Here is an 18,626-nt window from a genome sequence, read left to right as displayed (position 1 = left end):
GGAGCTGAAGACCAAACAGCCCCATCCAAACAAAGTTCTGGCACTTGCTACCTTTCCAGGAAATGCATTATGCTTTCCCTCTTAAAAGCATGACACTCTTTTACCTGAAGGAAATAACAGAGTGAGGTCCCTTAACCTGCTCAAAATTTGTTTTGCTTTAAAACTGCAAATCAAGAGTGACCATTCTGCTTCTCTAATGGAAATCTTGCAAGTGGTGGTTGCCAGATCCTAAAACAGCCTTTGTGGCTGTGATTTGTGTTTTATTTTAGGGGACGGTTTCATTCTGTTCTCTGCCACCTTGCAGACAGTAAGAATTCTGGCCTTTTGGCTTTGCTATTTCAAGCCTGTTTCTCCTCAAATAGAATGCCCCTGATTTGTTTTATGAGCTCTTTTGAAGATGGAGAAATGTTGAGTCTTGGCTAGCAACCTTTTCTTCCAAAATAGGTCCTAATATGTGGTTTAAACCGTCCTTGTTCTTCTCAGTTGTTTGAATGTCAGTTTCTAAGCCATTTCTTGTCAGCTTTCCAGCCCAGGAAGGATTTCACTGAATTTCCTGTAGTGCTTTGTAATGGATAAGAGGATATCGAGCTCTGCTCTTTCTTTGTTGTGCCATTGCCTTTGTGGGTGGAAGCATGGCTCTCTGAGCTTGCGGGGTCTCCACAATCATGCTTCGTGTACGCTGTGAGCTGTGCTGTATTGGCAGAGCTCTTCGAGTCTTACTTCTCTGCTTATTTGATTGCTGTGATTCCCAGGGAACTCCAATTTGGTCTATGCTGTTATCCGCAAACGGAATGTATTTCACCAGCTGGCCAACTTACCCACGGACTCGCAGTCCATCCAGAAAGGTCTGCAGCGCAAGAAGAAAACTCCTGAGCCTATTTCTCGCACCAACTCCCAGGATGGGGTCTCCATGGAAGGGTCACGTCCTGCTGCCCCTGCTGAACCAGGGACACTGAAGACAAGTTTAGTGGCTACTCCAGGTTAGCTTTAGTTTACCTTTGTAACAGGAAAGAGGTTTGTTTTCTCTGTGAGATATGGTATGGACTCACCCTTTCGCTGGGCGTGGGAGAGATTAAGAGTTTACATCTGTGAATGACTTACTGCCTTTCAGTCTGAGTTTCAGATCAGTTTGCCCAAGGTGATCAAAACCAAGTCAAAGTAAACTACCTTGAGCTTCTCTCCTCTCAGACTTAGTGTCCATGTGGCCATTTGTCCTAATCTTGACCTTTTGCCTCAGTTTAACTAGATCCATGTGAACCTGTGTTCCTCTTACATTGGGGAGCATTTTCCCAGAGACAAACAAACTCCTTTGGGGTGGTGAAATCAAGGCTAGATCTCGCTTCTCCTGTCAAAAGGAGAGCATTTCAGATGTCAGCAGATGCATAAGGTGTCTGTGCATGGTAGGGCAGAGAAGAACCCCCTGCTTTTAAGCTTATTTAGTTCGCTTGTGTTTCTGAGCTTTTTCTCTTTTGAACACAGGAATTGACAAGCTCACGGAGAAGTCACAGGTATCAGAGGATGGGACCATGCGTTCGCTGGAGCCCGAGTCTTCACAGCCTCCGCCAGAGGGTAACCCACCCTCAGCCGTGAGCGATGAGGAGGCCTGGAGCGGGGTAAGGCCAGACCCTCTGGTGTGTAGCGAAGGTCTAGGGTGTGAAATGAACTAAAATGGGGGACTTAAAAGGAGAGGTCTGGTTGGCCCACTGAAGAAAGGCATCCTATTAGAGGCAGTATGCACACGCGCACTGTGCTGGAAAACACCGTGGTTCAGAAGTACTGTTGCATCATCTTAGGTGTTTCACGTTTGTGCTAGTGACACGAGCTAGGACACTAGAGGATTGAGCTTTGTCCACCTTGAAACCTACTGTTAGAGCAGCAAGTCTGTAATTGCAAAGGGATGTATTCCTGATCCAGAGGCTTTCAACTCAGGTTCTGACTGCTGCTTCTTTTTCCTCTCCCTTCTTTCTGGGATGGAGAACTCTACCAGAATCTTCTGGCTAGCTGGTGCTGTGAGCAATGTGTTCCCATGAGAGCTTGGCTGAGATGCTGTCCTCAGAGTGGCGGCTGCTTGGCCATGTAGACGAGACAGAGGCTTTGTGGTCTGTGAATCAAGGCTGCGCTGGCCTCTTAGGCTCTGGTGGCAATGTCAGCCTTCTGGCATTTGCTAGTTTTCCCCATCAAGAGCTATAAAACAGCTGTCTTCCAATTTCAGTGGAGCAGTAGTCTTTTTATTGCTCTCCGTTAACTCCTCAGTCTGTGTCCAGTATCAAAAACCTCTAGGCTGTCTTGTAGGAAGTGTATTATGAGGGCTGTCCTGCACGTCCTCTCCTCCTTCAGCAGGACCACATTTGTACACCTAGCGCTGCCTCACACTCTGCCTGAGCATTCGCTGTCCACTGAGCCATTTCATTGCAGTGAGAACGTTGCATCCATTTGCACAGGGAGGCATGGCTGCCCCATGGTGAAAGGCATAACTTTCCCAGCTTTTCCTCTCTTAGTTTTCTCTGGAATGGCCAAATTGACACACCAGCTCTCACCAGGTGTGGAGCAAACTGGGCAGGAGGTGATGCGTTGGGATGGGATGATGCATTTTATCATGGGCTGCTATGGACAGTGGTGGTGCTAGAAGAATCCTTCAGTCTGTTTTGCTCTCGACATGCTTTTGGCTGAGACAGTACTGCAGAATCGGGGTCCAAATGGGGGATGTTTGCAAAGGCATTGCGATCTAGAGGAGCAGGCTGAAGACTCCTATATTCCACCCTTATGTCCTGATCCTCTCCGCTTGTTCTACCTGCGTGTGTGCGCATGTGGGCCTTTGGTCTAAGACAGATAGTTGCCCATTAGCTGCCCCACCTGTCTCCAGCAATGCTGTTTGCATGTCTGAACGTTTGTGGGGTGGGGGCCAAAAAGCAGACGGGAGGTGAAGGGCAGTAAAGCAGTGGGTGTGGGATATGCTATGGGGAGAATCATCGCTGCTATCGCATGGCGCTTCAGGTGGCACGCACCTGTCTCCAGAGATTGTGGTGTTTCAGACTATCTGACCATTGTCTTCTTTCTGTGCTCCAACCTGGTTCCAGCCTACTGAGTTAAGATAAATTAATAAGAGATGCTGGATAAATTTTAGGATACCCACCCTTATGACTGATTTAATTTCCTTCCTTTATCTGTTGTAATGTTCTCCTCTTATCAGTCATAACCATTTCAAAAATGTCTCGTGAAATGTTCAACAGCCTTCATATTTCAGTGTAATTCCATCTTCTTCTCCTAAATGTGTCAGCTGGCTGCCAGCATTTGGATGGCAGCTGTGAGGGGGCAAGGGCTGTGGGAGAGTGAGGAGGAAAGAGGAAGAGGGTGGGGTCATCTGAAGGAAATCAGAGTTTTTATGTTTTTATGAATTTTATTTTTAGAAGCTTGATGAGGACACGGCACTGAAGCTGAACAGGCTGAACGATAAGGTTGTAGCTGCAAACATTGCAAAATAATATTGCTGTTTAGGCTTTGAATAGACTGGAATGAACAGAATTCCCGAATATCCCAGGACCGGTTTTACTTACCCTTCCTGGCCTTCCCTGGTACCAGATGAAGGCCCATGGTCAGCAAGATGTCTTAAGCACACAATTAATTATGTTGTCATTACGTGAGATCTTGGCTGAGAACTTGCAGAAGAAAGGTTTTCTTCTTCCAGCAGCCCATGAAACATAATCACGGGTCATTACATCTCTGTGTCCAGCAGCTGGCTTGAGCTGTTCCCCAGTTAGAAAAGGACTGGTACAGCACTGTCAGCTTCCAGTGGATTGCAGCACAGCTCTGCCCCAAGCCTGCTGCTTCTGGTTGCGAAGGTGACGTGTGAATGAGTCCATGTATGTGGAGGTGCAGGATGGCTGTTGGAAGAAAGTGCTGTTCCTGTTTGTTTTGTAGAAAAGTCAGCTTTAGGCTGTACTAATGAACGGTCAGGGTGCATTGCAAAAGGAAGAAGCCTCTCCATTTTTACCTCATGCAGAGATTGACAGTGATTTTAAAGGGTTATTTCCTTCCTTCCCACCATAAGTATGGAAAGCGATGGTGTTAGTAATGTCTTCTGTGTAAGAGAAATGAAAACAGAGTGGTGGCGAGAAGAAGAATCAGAGAGAATTGAGTCTTGGACTTTTGACCAGAGCTTTCCAAAAAGTGACTAGTCATGGTGTTCGTGTCTGGGGGTATGACCGTGTCGTTCCTTAAGGGGCAGGGGTTGTTAGGTAGCAGTTGCTGAGAGCCCACTCTTGGAAAAACGCTCTTTATGATATTCCAGGATGGGCACCAAAAATCCCAGAGATACTCAGTAGGCAGAGATCTGAAAAGCTGTAGCCTTAGCTGTTTGATCTCTGTGCTAAAAGAAAGAAGCATGCCTGAACAGTCTTTTGTCAGTCCCGTTTTAACTCTCTCACTGTGGATTGTTCCAACAGAGTGTCAGCAGTGGTGACTGGAGTTGTGACCTTGCCACAGGGTCCTACAACTTAACCCCATCAAATATTGCCACTCACTGAGTCAGAGCATATGGTTTCGGTGAATGAAGGTCTGGTGGGTTTGATCTGTTCTAGGGACAGGCTGAGCTGTATTTCCCAGCAGTGCTCTGGAAAAGCTGGGGGGAAAGTCAGCAGAAAAATGGGTTGTATTTCTTGCTCTTAAGCGTGATTTGCTTTTGTTTGTTTGGTTTGTTTTTTTTTAAAAATAATATTTATTGATAGGAGGCATCACATCCCCGACGGGATCGAAGACGTCTCTCTAGTGCATCCTCCAGTGGACAGTGGACCCCAACTCCTGACTGGGTAAGGGAATCTGGACAGAGGAAATAAATAATGAGGAAAAGAGTTGTGGCAGAAATGCCACACACACGCCCCTTTACCCCGCCGGCAGAGACTCCCCCAGAGGACCGTTTCCTCATGGGGAATGTCTTTTAACTTGTGGTCAAAGCTCCAGAAGTTTACTAACATTTGCGAAGAAGTATTTTGTTTTACCTGTTTTAAACCAATGCCCCGCTAGTTTCATTGAGTGGCTCATAATTCTGGTGCTCCAGGATTTATTGTATTGCTGTTGTGCACTCAGTTCATCTACCACGTTCGTGATTTTTGTGAACCTCATTTGTTGTAGAGATAGTGGAGATAACTGTAGAAAAACTACTAATGCAGTGCACTGATTTCCCTGCGGACTTTCCTACTTACAGGTGATGTCTTGGAAGTCAAAGCTTCCCCTGCAGACAATCATGCGGCTCTTACAGGTGCTGGTCCCTCAGGTGGAGAAGATCTGCATTGACAAGTAAGTACATTTTTGGAGAGAAAGGGCTGGGCAGTGTGTAAAGAGCTCTGTGAGGTTGGCAGAGTTTGATGAATTTGGAAGGCCTGTAGGGGAAGAACCTTGTAAAGTATAATTGAAAGCATCACGGTCTCACCAGAGGAGATGTTATTTTGGTTGCCAAGCTTCTTGTTTGTCTGATCCCTTCTCAACTCTTTTTTTACAGTGGAGAGAGCGTGTGTTCTTGGTGTCCACGGTTGCCGGCTCTGTGTCTGTTTGTTTAGACTGATACTGTGTGCTGCAGCAGTTTTGGGGGTGCCTATGGGACATGCTAAGGATGTTCCTGATCTGTCTCTTTGCAGGGGTCTCACTGATGAATCAGAGATCCTCAAGTTCTTGCAGCATGGCACGTTGGTGGGGCTGCTACCTGTACCTCATCCCATCCTCATTCGCAAGTACCAGGCTAACTCGGGCACTGCCATGTGGTTCCGGACCTACATGTGGGGAGTTATTTATTTGAGGTAAACCAGCTGGGTGCAGTCTAACTTGGTCTCTTCCAAACTTTTGGGGGGCCTGTAGAGAGGATTGCATGTGCTTGGCCAGCTCTGGATTGTCTCATATTTACAGGATAGAAAGATGCTGTTCCCTTGGAAGAGATTAGGGAGAATCAGCTGCTCCGAAACTTTGTCTGAGCGGGCAACATGAGGGGAGTTGTTCTGAGAGTACTGCTTGTTTGGGAACTGGCAGCAGCAGGGAATAGAAAAGCTGCCTAGAGGGGATGGTGCAGAGATTTCATGCAAAGCTCTGGCTTTGTGGGATATTGTAGATACTGTCATCCCTTTAAGGTGCATTCTCTCTCAACCAGTGATTTCCTCTTTTGCAAAGTTGAAGGCATTCTGTGTAGCCAGCTCCTGTAATCTTGGCGGTGAGATTTGAATTCCATATACCTGGCCACAGAGAGTAAAGTGGCTCTTGTCTTTCTCTCTCAGGAATGTGGATCCCCCTATCTGGTATGACACAGATGTGAAGCTGTTTGAAATTCAACGGGTCTAAGAGAGCGCTTACCTCTACTAAGAGAAATACACTGGATCTAAGGACTGCTGTGTGCTGCTTCATCACAGCTATTCCTGCATTTCACATCCAGCTGAGAGACCAAAAGGACAATCACTTCATTTACCTCCCTGTCATTTAAAGCTTTAATTGGGACCTGCTTGGACATCCCTCCCCCCAGCTCACTTCTCTTCCCTCACCCTTCACCATGAACCTTGAGTGAAAGATGTCTAAGGGATTATCCATTGTTGTGGTTGCACTAGAAATCAGACCATTCTTAGCTCTTCTGTTACTCTTTTGCTCCTGGATGTGGTTTGGAAACCAATCTGACCCTGTCCTTGCCATGGTCAGAGTCACCATTTAATTGAAAAAGACTAGCTGTAAACTGGGTGCAAGGGAGAAGCTGCTATTCCTGCAGGACATGGGGTTTGGAAACTGCAGTTACTTTCATGTGGCTCCATAAAGTTTCCAGGGCATCCCTTCTGGCTGCAGGTGTCTCCCTGGTGTCTAAGTTGCATATTGGTAGGGAATTCTTTCCCATCCAAATGAAAGGAGAAGTTGCTGAAGGAAAACTTGTGTCTCCGTTCTGAATCTCTCTACTCCTTTCCTGGAAAGCTGCTTAAGAAGTTTTGTAGTAGCTGGTGCTTTGGTGTGGCGTGAGAAGTTTTTCCTTGGCTTCTAGGCCCAGCAGCCTGTCCTTCATGGTGGGCTGTTGCAATGGAGTGTGTGTCACTTTGGAAAGCCCTGCTTAATCCATGTGAGCACACAGGGAGGAAAGGACTGGCTCAGTGAGAGCAAGGAGAGGAGACATGACTGTTAAATTCTTTTGGTCTTCTCCCGTTGACTGAAAGGACAGTGTCACTTGGGTTTGAAAGGAACCATATCCTTCCATCTTTGCCTGGCAGGCTGATGCAATGCAGGGAGTGGAAGGGTCTTTTGCACACTACTGTCTAAGGCAGGGGATTGAGGGAGGCACTCAGGGAAGTTGTAGGAGGAATTTGGAAGTTGTAGGAGGAAAAGCATCTCCATGTCAGTAGGGAGTGGAGAGTGCTGAGGCAAAGTTCAGTTCTTCAGGGCGTTTTACTAGTGACCAAGTTATGAGATCTTGAATGTATTGGGTCCCAAGCGTGTGAAGTCTGGGAAGCCAGAATCAGAATTGGTGGGAGACCCGCTGTTTCTGGCTTGGTTCAGCAGCATGGGGTTGCACATTGGTAGGTGGAGACATCCTGGGGTTTGAGTAAAATTTTATGTTCTGCTGGGAGGGTCTGCTGTCTTAGACCTGCGTGGTCTCTAGGCAATGAAATGTGAGGGGTCCTGTCATGAACTGAGACCTTTCCCTCTCCACCAAAGCCAAGTCCTTGGGACTCTGGTATTCAGGCTCTTGGGAGGATCACTGGCCATGAGCTGTTTGCCACAGCTTAGAACCAGTCAGATCACTCCATGGAAACTGGTTTCATGTTAAAGTAAAGGGACAGGTATGGCACACAATTCTGTGTCTTGGAACCCTTGCCTAAGTTCTGGAGCTAGAGTGATAGCAACATGACCATCCTCGCCTAGAGAGAGTGCTGCTCTAGTGTACTGCTGGCTCCTGCTGGCTTGTAGTCAGGTGGCTTCCTCCTTTTGGGCACTGAAAGTGGACTGGAGTCCTAGGCCAGTAGAAAGCTGACATAAAACCTGAATGGTTTTCTGAAGGATAAGAAATATGTGAAACAGAGGTTATTCCCCCATCCGCCTCCCATCTCCAACCCACTTTGCCATCTAGCACTACTGCCATCCTGACCCCATCTCTGTTCAGATGTAAACAGGGTGAGGTCTCTGTTTTACTTGGAATCTCTCTCGTCTATAAGAATGTGATTTGGTGGGGCCAGCCTCTGATTGTATGGCACTTGCACCTCACAGCTGGAACGGGGCATCCTGTGTCCCACGTGCTTGCCTCTTCCCTCCCATGGATCTGCTGGTTCTCATGATCTCTTCCGTCCTCTCTTTTCTGCTTTGTTTCTTTGTGAGTTCTTCTGGAAACCTTTTTGTTTGTTTCTTGGTATTTGGAGTCTGATCCTTGTTCTGTGGAAATCAACTTGCACTGTAAACTATTTGCTTACTTATAGAGAGAAAGATAAAGATTATCTGAAACATGCAGTTGGTTGCTTATTTTTTTTCCCAGAGAGACGTTTATAATCTTGTTTGTCTTACGCTGGGGTGATTTGTGCTACTAGGACACTGTGTGCTGGATACCTCTGCAGTGTGTGGATTTTTTTTGTAATCAGAAATGAAGATTGAACTCTGGAAAATGAGCCTGAACTGTGTGGTTTTGGCCATTTCTGTGTTTACGGCATGAGACATCATCAAAGGTAACTGCCTCAAAGGGTACGGAAAAGCAACTAGATCAAACAGGATAAAGTCTCGTGACTTTGTGAACCGTGTACTAAAACCTTTGTGCAGCTGAGACCCATAAAAGAGGCACCTTGGCCCTGGGAGAGCTCTGGAAGTCATTCACGGATGGCAGATGACAAAAGATGGTGGAGCAGAGGGCAGATGACAAAGGAGCAGGTGGGCCACTGACATATCATGGCTGTGTCGGATTCAGGAGTCGTGGCTAGCTCACTTCTCACTAGGCTTTCAGATTACTGTGCCCAGCCCTGCTGTCAGCCTTGTGAAGGAGCCGAAGGCAGTTTTAATTGCATGTAAACTGCGTGTTCATGGTTTTACCCCTCCTGGAGGTGGACAGAAATCAGTCCAGAGATAGAACCCTCCTAAGTGAAAGGGCTGAAACCTTGGACCCTACATTTCTCTTTGGCCTGGAAGAGTGCTTTTACTGTTGATTGTTGTGGGATTTCTTAACTTCATCTGCAGTGTTAGAACTGGGTGTTGATAGGAAAGGATATAATGGGCCTCGACCGCTTATCTGATCTATAGTGGCTGTGGGTAAGAATTGGAGCTGGTGGGCTTCATTCCTGTTCGTGCTAATCATGTTTTCAGGTAGTCCATCTGTTTACCAGGAAGAAATCACAAGCCAGCTTCTCCTTCAGTCCGTATTTCCACATAGCACCTATGGGACTTAATATTTGTATCTCAGTGGGACACCTCTGAAGTCACCTGCTCAGTGGAGGCTCAGTAACTGCAGATAAAATCCAGGTCGTGGGTTTGCCCATGAAGGACATCATTGCTTGTCTCCAGGCTGTCAATAACTAGGAAGAAGGTTTGAGATCATGTTCATCGTTTGAAAGGGCCAGACCTTGGCATGTATCGCCTGTAGATCCCTTGGTACAAACTGTGACATGAGAATAATAATTAACTTTATTGGGGCCTAATTTATCCAGTTGTTATTTCTCATGACATATTTCTGTTGACACAGGCCTAAGTAAAAAACACTTATTGGGCAAAGTTCATGCTCGTGCAATCATTCTCACTTATAGTTTCACAGAAAGGCGCTGTCATTGCCTGAATGCAGAATCCTAAGGGGAGTGGGACATGTGTGGTCAGGATTTTCTAGCTCTCATCACTGCTACTGTCTTGGGAGAGTTTGCTTTTCTAGAGGATCGCAAAAAAACCCCATAAATAGGCTCTGATCCTAAACCCACACTGCTTCTGGGATCGATTTATAGAGGAACAGAAGCAATAATGTAGATGCCTTTTGTATCATGCTCCTTTGCCTTGGTTAAGAGTCAAGAAAGATTATGAATAATTGTAAAACAAGGCCTGCCCTTAAATCTCATATAACCTCTGAACACAAGAGTGGTGGAAGTCAGCGTCAGTTGACTTTGAGTCTGGTCTTTGGCGAGTGCAGAGCAGACCCAGAGATTTCACAAGATACACATGAAATTCAATCTCTCTTTATTTCCATTCATCAGGCTCTGTGTTTGGGACCCATAGTCGCAAGCCCCCTTGCTCTCCCATGTGCTTTCAAGGCAAGCATCTCCTACGGAACAAGTACTAATGGGTCTTTGATCAGGCACCGCGCTGTGCAACCGTGTTCCCTTACACACAGTGCACCTCGCGAAATGTTTGTGGATGTGCAAAGCGGCAGCGAGGATCGAAGTGTTGGGGTAGGGAGGGATTCACAGTAGATTTGGCAGTAGCTCTTTCTTGAACGAGCTCTGTGTGCAAGGGTGGGAGCCTTGCTAGTGCACACTGGTGATAACACCATGCACGAGTAGCATCAAGTGAAGAACAGCCGTAGTACTTCTCTAGTGCTTCTCACTTGAGGCTCTGTGAGCGCCTGTAAGGAGAAATAGTGTTTATTCTCAGTAAGGCAAAGTAATATTATAGCTTCTGTTTTCAACAGTGGGAAAAGATGCACTGAACCAGTGCAGGTCTGAAGGCCTGTCCTGCTCTTCAGCACGGAGAGCTGCAAGAGCTTGGCACTCGGTGGGCCTGGGTCCTACGGGGCTCGCACAAGTTGATGTGCCAGATGTCAGCACCAAGAACAAACAGAAATAGTCCTGGTTCTGACCATTAAAGCAGCTGCCAGCATCTTTGTAAAAATTACACATAAAAAGGGTACGTTTGGTTCGTTTCTGAATGACTGTGGCTGTATGTGCTTCTAGTGTGGCTGGTACTGATAGGTCTCTTCTGTGCTGCAGGGTGGTGGGTTGGTGAGCAGTGGTGGGGCTGGTAATCCTCGACTGTGGATTTTTGAAGTTCTGTGGAGTGTAGGTCAGTCTTTGTTGCTTTTGTTGAAGGCTGCTCTTGCATTCTTTTATCTGGAAGATTTCAGTAGGAGCTGGTAAAGTCCCACTTGCTACCATACAGCATCCACTGGCAGACTACTGAAAAGTACCAGCATGCACGCTTCGTTAGAGCAGTAACACAGTTTGTTTATGGGCTTTGAGTCTATTCTTTATGGAGAAAAAATGATAATACAAAACAACCTCCTTTTCTTCTGAAACTCACGGAGATGTTGTGCAAGAAGTCAAAGCAGAAACTGGAGGGAAGAAGCTTAAAAGCTTCAGTGTGCGTATCTGCTGCTTACTGCATCTTTGTTCAGCATCATTGTTTCACCCCAGTCTCTGGGGTGGGGAGTCAGGTTGGTTCAGGCTGTCACGTAGACCTCCAGGAGTCCCCCGACGGAGTGCATTCGGTAGAACACACCCAGTGGGAGGCCGAAGTTCACGATCGCAAACCAGGTGGAGTAGCCGTAAAATGACTTTTCCAGCCCATTCTCGAAGGCAGGGTGAGCCCCAAATGTGGGCATGACCCACAGCTAAAGAGGTGTAAGGAAAAAAGAGCAGAAGTCAGAGGATGACAAACTGTCTCCTACCTGCACTCTAATCTCAGCACTGGTTCGAGTGGTTGTAGGAATATTTCAAGAGTATCAGAGGAGTCTCCCTGCCAGGGAAGAGGAGGAGAATCCCCTAGTTATGCTGCTGACTCCTTGTTATAAGTTAAATCCTGTTGAATTCCTGGAAACCTAATGATAGCCTCATTCTGCCCCAGCCAGCTTCATCTTTCTACAGAATTTCACTGTTTCCTTGGCCAACTTGTTTTTGCTGGATTAAGGCTGCAGTGAAGATCCATGTTGATTCAAGATCCCAGAGTACAGTGTACTTTATTGGGTGAGTTTCAATCCTGGAGACTCATGCTTACAAAGACTCACTGCTGGCGCCTCATCTTTCTCCACCTATCTCGTGAAACACCCTTAATGAGTTTGATAACTTTTTCGGAGGCTAAAATTTTGGCACATAAGGATTTATTAGGCTGTCTCCTTTCTGCACCCAGGAAACCTAGCCATATTTGACTCTTCGGTTAAAAGAGAGACCTTATAATTATGAGAGTGGGGTATTAACAGCAAAACCAGTCTTGACTTGCCTCACCAGTAGGTTGAAACTTGGTGGGCAAAGGTTTCTTGTCTGGAATAGCGGCCCAAGAGAAAGACAAGGAGAGTATGTCTGTATCACAGGTCATCATGGCTCAGCCAAGCTGTGACGTAGCAGAGAGAGCAATACTTACTATGATGTTGCACAAAACCAAGAAGAACGAGATCTCCCTTAATGCTCTTCTCTTCCAATTCAGGTGAGAGTAGCTATGGATATAGGACAGAGAAGCTTTCCGGATCTCCTGTCCCAGCTCCAGCATGCTCACTCGCCTCTGGTCGCAGTCTTCATGATTCTGCCCTTCTTTCATTTCTTCCTCTTTGCCAGGGGACATCTGTGTGTGCTCCTGTTTGCTGCTTGTCATGGTTTCCTCTTCACCAGGTAGCTCTGAAGCCACTGCATGCTGCCCAGCATGTCCTGTGTGTCTGGCCTCAGTTGCTGCTACAAAGGGCTGCCGGTGAAGCCCATCAATGATGAAGACATTTTGGGTGATGTTCTGAAAGATGAGGAGGACAGAATAGGACAGGATGAGACTGTTCAACAGGTCCCTGGGGTCAGTGGCCACAAGGGCAACAATGGAGAAGTAGGACATGCCAATTTGGCCGAGGGCTGCCCCCATCAACAGGATCACATCCAGGCTGCGGGTTGGGTTCTTCACCGTATCCAGCTCCCTTTTTTCCAAGGCGTGGATGATTGTCCCAATCACTGCGCCCACACTCATCAGGGGCAGGAGCACAATGTAGTAGGAGTAATACATCACGAAGACCTGGCGGCTGGGGGCTGAGCCGGTGGCCTGGATCTGGTACATCATGAAGACACAGATCCCGACGATTACAGCAGCGGTGCCCAGCAGTGGTCCAAAGACCACCCCCTGGAGCTTGAACTTGGGCTTGATGTGAGGGACGTGGTGGTGGCTGATGCGTCTCCCCACGTTCTTCCACATGACGTACAGCACGGAGCAGCAGACGAGGCAGTACTCGGTGTTGAAGGGGTAGAGCAGGATGTAGCCCTTCTGGAAGACTTTGCAGGTGGTTGTGTTTGGGCATGTGCACGAGGTAGTCTCATTGCCTGGAGCACGAGAAGAGGAAGGCAACAATTAAGAGGGAGGTGGCCTGGATTTCATGGCTATCTTTGGGAGTTTCTTGTGTGCAGGCACAACATGTCTCTCTGTATCTCAGAAACAGTGATCAGTAGGAAGTTAAGTGATTACCACTCGGTCCTCAAGGCTGCGAGGATTCAGAATAACAGGGTTTAGCAAATGTCTTTTCCCAAATACATAGTGCTCCTTCTGGTCAACACCATAGGTGCTGGATGAGAGAGACACCCCTTCCTTCACAGTGAAGCCTCCTCTATCTCTACCCTTGGAATATTAGTTTCCCCTTCCCCCCCACCCGCCCATCCTCAGAAAGAAAAGCACAGCAATTACGTGAGTCTCTTCTAGTCTGGCAATCTTTTGCTTGCAGTTGACAGGTAAATGTGAGCAAAAATGCTAATTAATGGTGGGCTTTTCCTTTCCTAGCCCTCAGTTCCAGGGTTTCATAGCAGATCCGCCCCCCCTCCGGGTGAAGGTGTTCTTCCCCTTGCAGCCCATCTCCTCAAGACAGCCTCCAATAATGGGGAATTTGCAGCATTTGACGGAACTGGTTGTGGTATCTGAATCACTGAGATCAAGAACTGTTGTCTCCCTAGAAGTCATCTATGTCAGCCTAACACAAACAGGGATGTGAAAAAGGAGCCTTGCCTGCAAATCGCTGCTCCACCTCACGCAGCTGAGACTCGATCTCCATGTGAATGGTGTCGTTGGTCACGGCCAAGAGCCAGAGGAGGAGGTTAGTGGCTATGGTCAGCATCAGCCCGCACCTGGGAGAAGAGAAAAGCACTTCTACAGCGTGTTGCCTGTGGAGATTGTTTACAACCCGTGTGTCCACCTGCCGTGTGGTGCTGCCCTTTGCTTCTTGCTTCCCCATGCGCAGATGCATGCAAACACAGTGCGTTTGTGCCTGTTCTGTGTATGGGCACTGGTGCGGGACTTTGCGCACACAAATACGGCTGAGTACGTTCCCATTTGCAAAGGAGCAGGGCAGGCGATGCCAGGCTCACTGGTGAAACTGGCCTAGGTCTGGGTGCAGTTGAGGGAGGGAAGGCTGAGAACATCTTCCAGTGATAGGAATGGGGAGGCCACCCCACCTCATCCTCCAGTCAATGAACTGGTCCCTGAGCCATGCAGCAGGAAGGTATTTGGGGTTAGGAGGAAGCAACAAGCTTTGCAGCAGTCCAAGGCACAAGTGAAAACCAAAGGGAGCTGGTGAGCCCAGGTCAGTGGAAGGAGGATGGGTCTGGTCAAGCCATAGCTTGGTTCTTGTGTGGTGCAGAGTATAGAGAGTCTGTGTAAGATCAGATGAAGACAGTTCTAGCAGGAATAACGGAGACCACAAGCAGACAGAAAGGAGGAGTTTCTTTAGAGGAGCAGAAGGCAGTTTTTTCCCCCTCTTTGTACCTGGTGAAGTTGTGCTGGACTTGAATGCAGTCCTTAGAGTGATGCCACAGAAGAAAAGCCTGCAAATCAATAACAATAATGATGTGAGGAGGGTGAAGCTGGCAGCCTACCACACAAAGGGACAGGCAGGCAAGGAGGCACATGTCCGAGTGGGAGCAAACCTGCCTCTGTGCAAGTGGTGCAGGGGCATGTGTGCACCTGCATCTCAGTGTTGAGGTACGTGCTGGCATCCGTAGGTGACTGCAGCATGTATGTGCCTGCACCTACTGCAGATCTAGGAGATCTGCCTTCCTCTGTCTTGTATATATGGGTATTTGCTGCTGAGGTGGGAACTAGTTTACTTTTCAAATATGCCTTTGGATCTGGAAAGAAGAGGGTTGGTATCAGAGTAACAAGTTGCAAATGGTGTGAGATATTTTTGTGCACAAAGGATGTTGTTGGGGGGATGCATTAGCAAATAGAGAGGCTGGGTTTCAGACTGGTGCAGAGACATCTCTGGCAAAATCTGAAATTTCTTCTCTCTCCCTACTTCGACGCTTTGAAACAAACTCCTCTGGATCTTACAGTATGTCAGGTATTGCTAGAGTTCTTTCTAAATCATACTACTTTGTCTCTCAATCTGGCACGAGGACTGTGGGTAGTGTTTGAAATGGCGTGTGATACTTTAATGCCTTTAATGCTCATGAGAATGCCTCATGTGCACCCACTTTCCCAAGTCTCCCCACTTCCCCCCACCCCTTGGGCTCTCAGGAACAGGACAGAGAGAATGAGCAAACTTCCAGAAGGGTAACGTGCAGTACCTGGGTGCAAATAAAAAGGATTTCAATGCTGGGGAACACAATTTCCAGACTGGATTTGCACTGGATGAGAATCGCGCTGTAACCAATCTGAAACACGTTCAGGAGGATGCTGAAACTGCCAAACAGCAGCACTGACCCTGGGCAAAGAGCAAAAGCACCGGTAAATAAACAGAGACATGTCTGTGGAGCATCTGAGCCCAGCTGGGAACTGGAGCCCTCATGCTTCTTGGATTTGGGTGGAGCTGGAGGCCTTCCTGTTTGGAAGTCTCATGGTTTTGAGAGAAGGGGGCAAAGGGGAGCCTGATTCCTGAGCCTGGTTGCGTGCTTTGGCTGGTTTAAGGTGTTGAGACAACGCAAGGTATTTTCTTGTGCTCGGATACAAGATGGGAACAGGGGTTTTGGCCTTTTCTGTGCAATCTGGAGTGACAGAGGTAAGCTAATGGCAGGTGATGGTTTCTGCCTTGCGGAGAAAACCCGAGATGAACGCGGGTCTGCTGAGGCTTTTGGCAGCACCAGTCTGCAGAAGTTAGGGCCCTTTAGTTGATTCTCCCTTTCGCCTTGGACAGCCTCTGCAGCTTCAGGTACTCGGGTACCTTGCAGCTTTCTTCCCTTTAATTCTCCGTGCTTAGTTAACAAGACCGTGTGCTAATTAGAAACTCCATAATAGACCAGAGGCAGGGCTGCTTGGAGAAGTGTCATTTCACAAAGTGGGACAACTACTGATGGGAAATCTCCCAGGAGGGCCTGGGTGTCACTGGGATGTGACTCACTGGCCAGGAATCTTCCCCTGGAAATGGCTGCTGTGATGTTAAACAAGGATGAGGGTGGCATGGGGCCGCTGACGCCCTTGGAGGGTAAATGTGGCGGTTCTCCTCTCACTTTGCAAAGCGGTCATGCCTAACACCCTTCCTGCATCTCTCCCACCGTGCTCAGTTGCTGGGCTGCAGGTGGGAGATGCCTGGGTTGTGCTTTGGGAAGGGACCACAGAGCAAAGTTGGACTGGAGGCTGAAGGGAAGCCGAGTTCAGGACTTTCCTGGCTGCTCTGGTTCCTCTCGGTAGCATCCACTATGCCCCTGTCTTCCCCCAGCCTCGCACCACAAGCTGACAGGGCACTGGGAGATTCCCAATGCCCTAACTACATCTCCTGTGGCTTCTAGCTCTTTTAGTAGTAGGGAAGAATGTACCTTCCAAGCGCTGCGAAGAAGGGGAAAGGCATGAGATGATAAATAAAAGCGGAACTTACCCCTAATCCAGATGGGCCCGGCGTGGGAATCCCGGTACAGCACTGCGTGCGGCTGCCGGCTGGTGCCCAGCAGGTAGTAGATAATCCAGCACAGGCACAAGACCTTGAGGATGGAGAGCAGGATCCAGACGTCTGCCAGTGTGATGGCCACGTGGTTGAAAATCATACTGCTGATGAAGGCGCTGCCCAGAAACACCACGTTCATGGCCAGCAGCCCTGAGAAGAGCTGCCCAGCTTTCTGAGCTTGCCTGTCCCCCTGCTGCACTGAAGAGCAGTGACGGTACAGCCAGAACTTCTCATAGTGGATCGTGGAGGTGTCTGGTGGGGCTGACGCTGACCTGCTCTTGCAGCGATGGCAGGGCTTTTGCCTTGAGGCTTTGTTGCCCAACATGGCTCATCTGCCTGGGGGTCACCTGCTGCGTTGAACAAAGGGGAGGTTTAAAGTACGAAAGATGGTGGGGGACGTGCTGAGATGAGAGGTTGTGTGCTCTGCTGTAAAAGCCACTTGTGTGGTGACCTCCCTTCCTTGCTTTGTAGCTTCCCCTTCCCTCTCCAGAAGCTGGATGAGGGGGAAAAGAGGTTGGTGTTTAGCCCAGGTTAGGTATTAAAAATTTCCCGGTGGATAGAGTCATTGCAGGGCACCGGGAAAAGGCCCTTCTGCCAAACGCTGTACAGAGACACCTGCATTAAAATGGGGATTTGATGTCTCTGCCCTCCCTCACCAGTACTTGGAGCTGTTGGGACCAGAGGTGCCCAAACAGTTCCCATCCTCACCTTTCACACCTCCTCTGCGTACAGCCCTGGATTCAGGTTTCCTCTTTTCCCTTTGTTGCCGTAAGGATTACGTGGAAATACAGAGCAAGCTCAGACCTGCTCTAAAATTCAGAGCCGTTTGATTTTCGTGGATGGGTCCAACTTCTTCCTTGTGTTTTTGGGCTGTGAGAGTTACACCACGCTCCTCCTATGGTCACACAAATTGTGGCAGAGCTGGAGAGAATAAAAAAAGGGTCTGTAATTTTTGATCTAAGCTGCTGGGAAAAGATCCAACCTCCCACCCAGGCGGGCTGAGATTGGGACAAAGTTAATACCTGGTTTTCTTTCTTTTTCTACTTGTAGTACAGAGGAAAAAGCACAGAGCCGTGAGCACACTGACACAGAGGAGTTTGAAAGATTGGGCCAGACAGACATCCAGAGCCTGGGAGCTTTTCTATCCAGCTTTTGGAAAAAACCTCAGTAGGACCGTATTGCCCATGAGAGAGAAATCTCCTTGCTCATATACAGCAATCAGGCAAGATCAGCCTCTCTATAGATTCAGTATACGGAAAGGGGCTTTCACTCCAGGGAGTGACTCTGGCTGCGGTGGGGGGTGGCTGGAGTCAAAGCAGACCCCTGAGATGTGTTTGAGGGTGGGGGGAATTATATATAGTTGTCTTGGGGCTTTGGGGGAGAAGTTGTCTGAGAAGGGGTTGAAATTTCAGTGCTTCCCTCTTCCTTTGCATGTGCACTGAGGCGCTCTGTCTCCCTTTGGTCTCTGGGGAGTCAGTGCACTTCTGTTAGTAGAGATTGATCCTAAACTCTTCCCCATTTGGCTCTAAAACTCTCCTAACTTAGTAGCGCAGGAGCACATGCCCTCCCCTCTCCTAGGGCCACAACCCCTCTGCTTCGGGGTCAGGGGAGGGAGGGGACAGGCCATCAAATCAGAAGGAAACCCATCCAGGCTGCGTTAGGAGGTACCCAAGTGCCCAGACAAGGCTGCACACAGCAGCTGCTGCCATGGACCCAACCCCTTGACCGCGTAACTGTGTGCTGCCGAGAGCAGCCAAGCCCCAGCCCTTACCTCCCTGCAGCCTCCTGCTGCCTCCCGAGTGGGAGCAGCTGCCGGCGCAGCCTCGGTTACGGCCGATGTTAAAACCACTCGCTGGAGTGCCACCAGGATGCATGTGAGTCTTTCCGACGG

The 18,626-nt window shown here is 48.4% G+C and overlaps 2 protein-coding genes across 4 annotated transcripts in view; one reads left to right on the top strand and one right to left on the bottom strand.

Moving 5' to 3' along the window:
• HID1 (HID1 domain containing) overlaps positions 1 to 8,524 on the top strand; it is a 31,459-nt gene extending 22,935 nt beyond the window's left edge. Inside the window, exons 14-19 of one of the 3 annotated variants that reach the window (XM_050908521.1) lie at positions 753 to 980; positions 1,480 to 1,586; positions 4,725 to 4,805; positions 5,201 to 5,292; positions 5,631 to 5,789; positions 6,258 to 8,524. In XM_050908521.1, coding sequence (XP_050764478.1) covers positions 753 to 980; positions 1,480 to 1,586; positions 4,725 to 4,805; positions 5,201 to 5,292; positions 5,631 to 5,789; positions 6,258 to 6,321 — 731 coding nt within the window. In that variant the 3' untranslated portion in view covers positions 6,322 to 8,524. Of the gene's footprint in view, positions 1 to 752; positions 981 to 1,479; positions 1,614 to 3,407; positions 3,636 to 4,724; positions 4,806 to 5,200; positions 5,293 to 5,630; positions 5,790 to 6,257 lie in introns of those variants that run through there. The other 2 variants (XM_050908520.1, XM_050908522.1) reach the window with 2 other exon arrangements.
• Positions 8,525 to 11,347: 2,823 nt separating this feature from the next.
• OTOP3 (otopetrin 3) lies at positions 11,348 to 17,060 on the bottom strand. The gene is made up of 6 exons (XM_050908523.1): positions 16,670 to 17,060; positions 15,426 to 15,562; positions 14,626 to 14,684; positions 13,870 to 13,988; positions 12,265 to 13,196; positions 11,348 to 11,518 (listed from the first exon to the last, which is right to left on the bottom strand). Exons 1-6 carry the CDS (start codon positions 17,058 to 17,060, stop codon positions 11,348 to 11,350), a joined length of 1,809 nt encoding a protein of 602 aa, XP_050764480.1.
• Between the last annotated feature and the right edge of the window lie 1,566 nt (positions 17,061 to 18,626).

The sequence above is a fragment of the Gymnogyps californianus genome, chromosome 19, assembly GCF_018139145.2.
Source record: "Gymnogyps californianus isolate 813 chromosome 19, ASM1813914v2, whole genome shotgun sequence".
Classification (NCBI taxonomy): domain Eukaryota; kingdom Metazoa; phylum Chordata; class Aves; order Accipitriformes; family Cathartidae; genus Gymnogyps; species Gymnogyps californianus.
The sequence above is the reverse complement of the archived record's forward strand: the minus strand, read 5'-3'. Positions and strand labels throughout refer to the sequence as shown.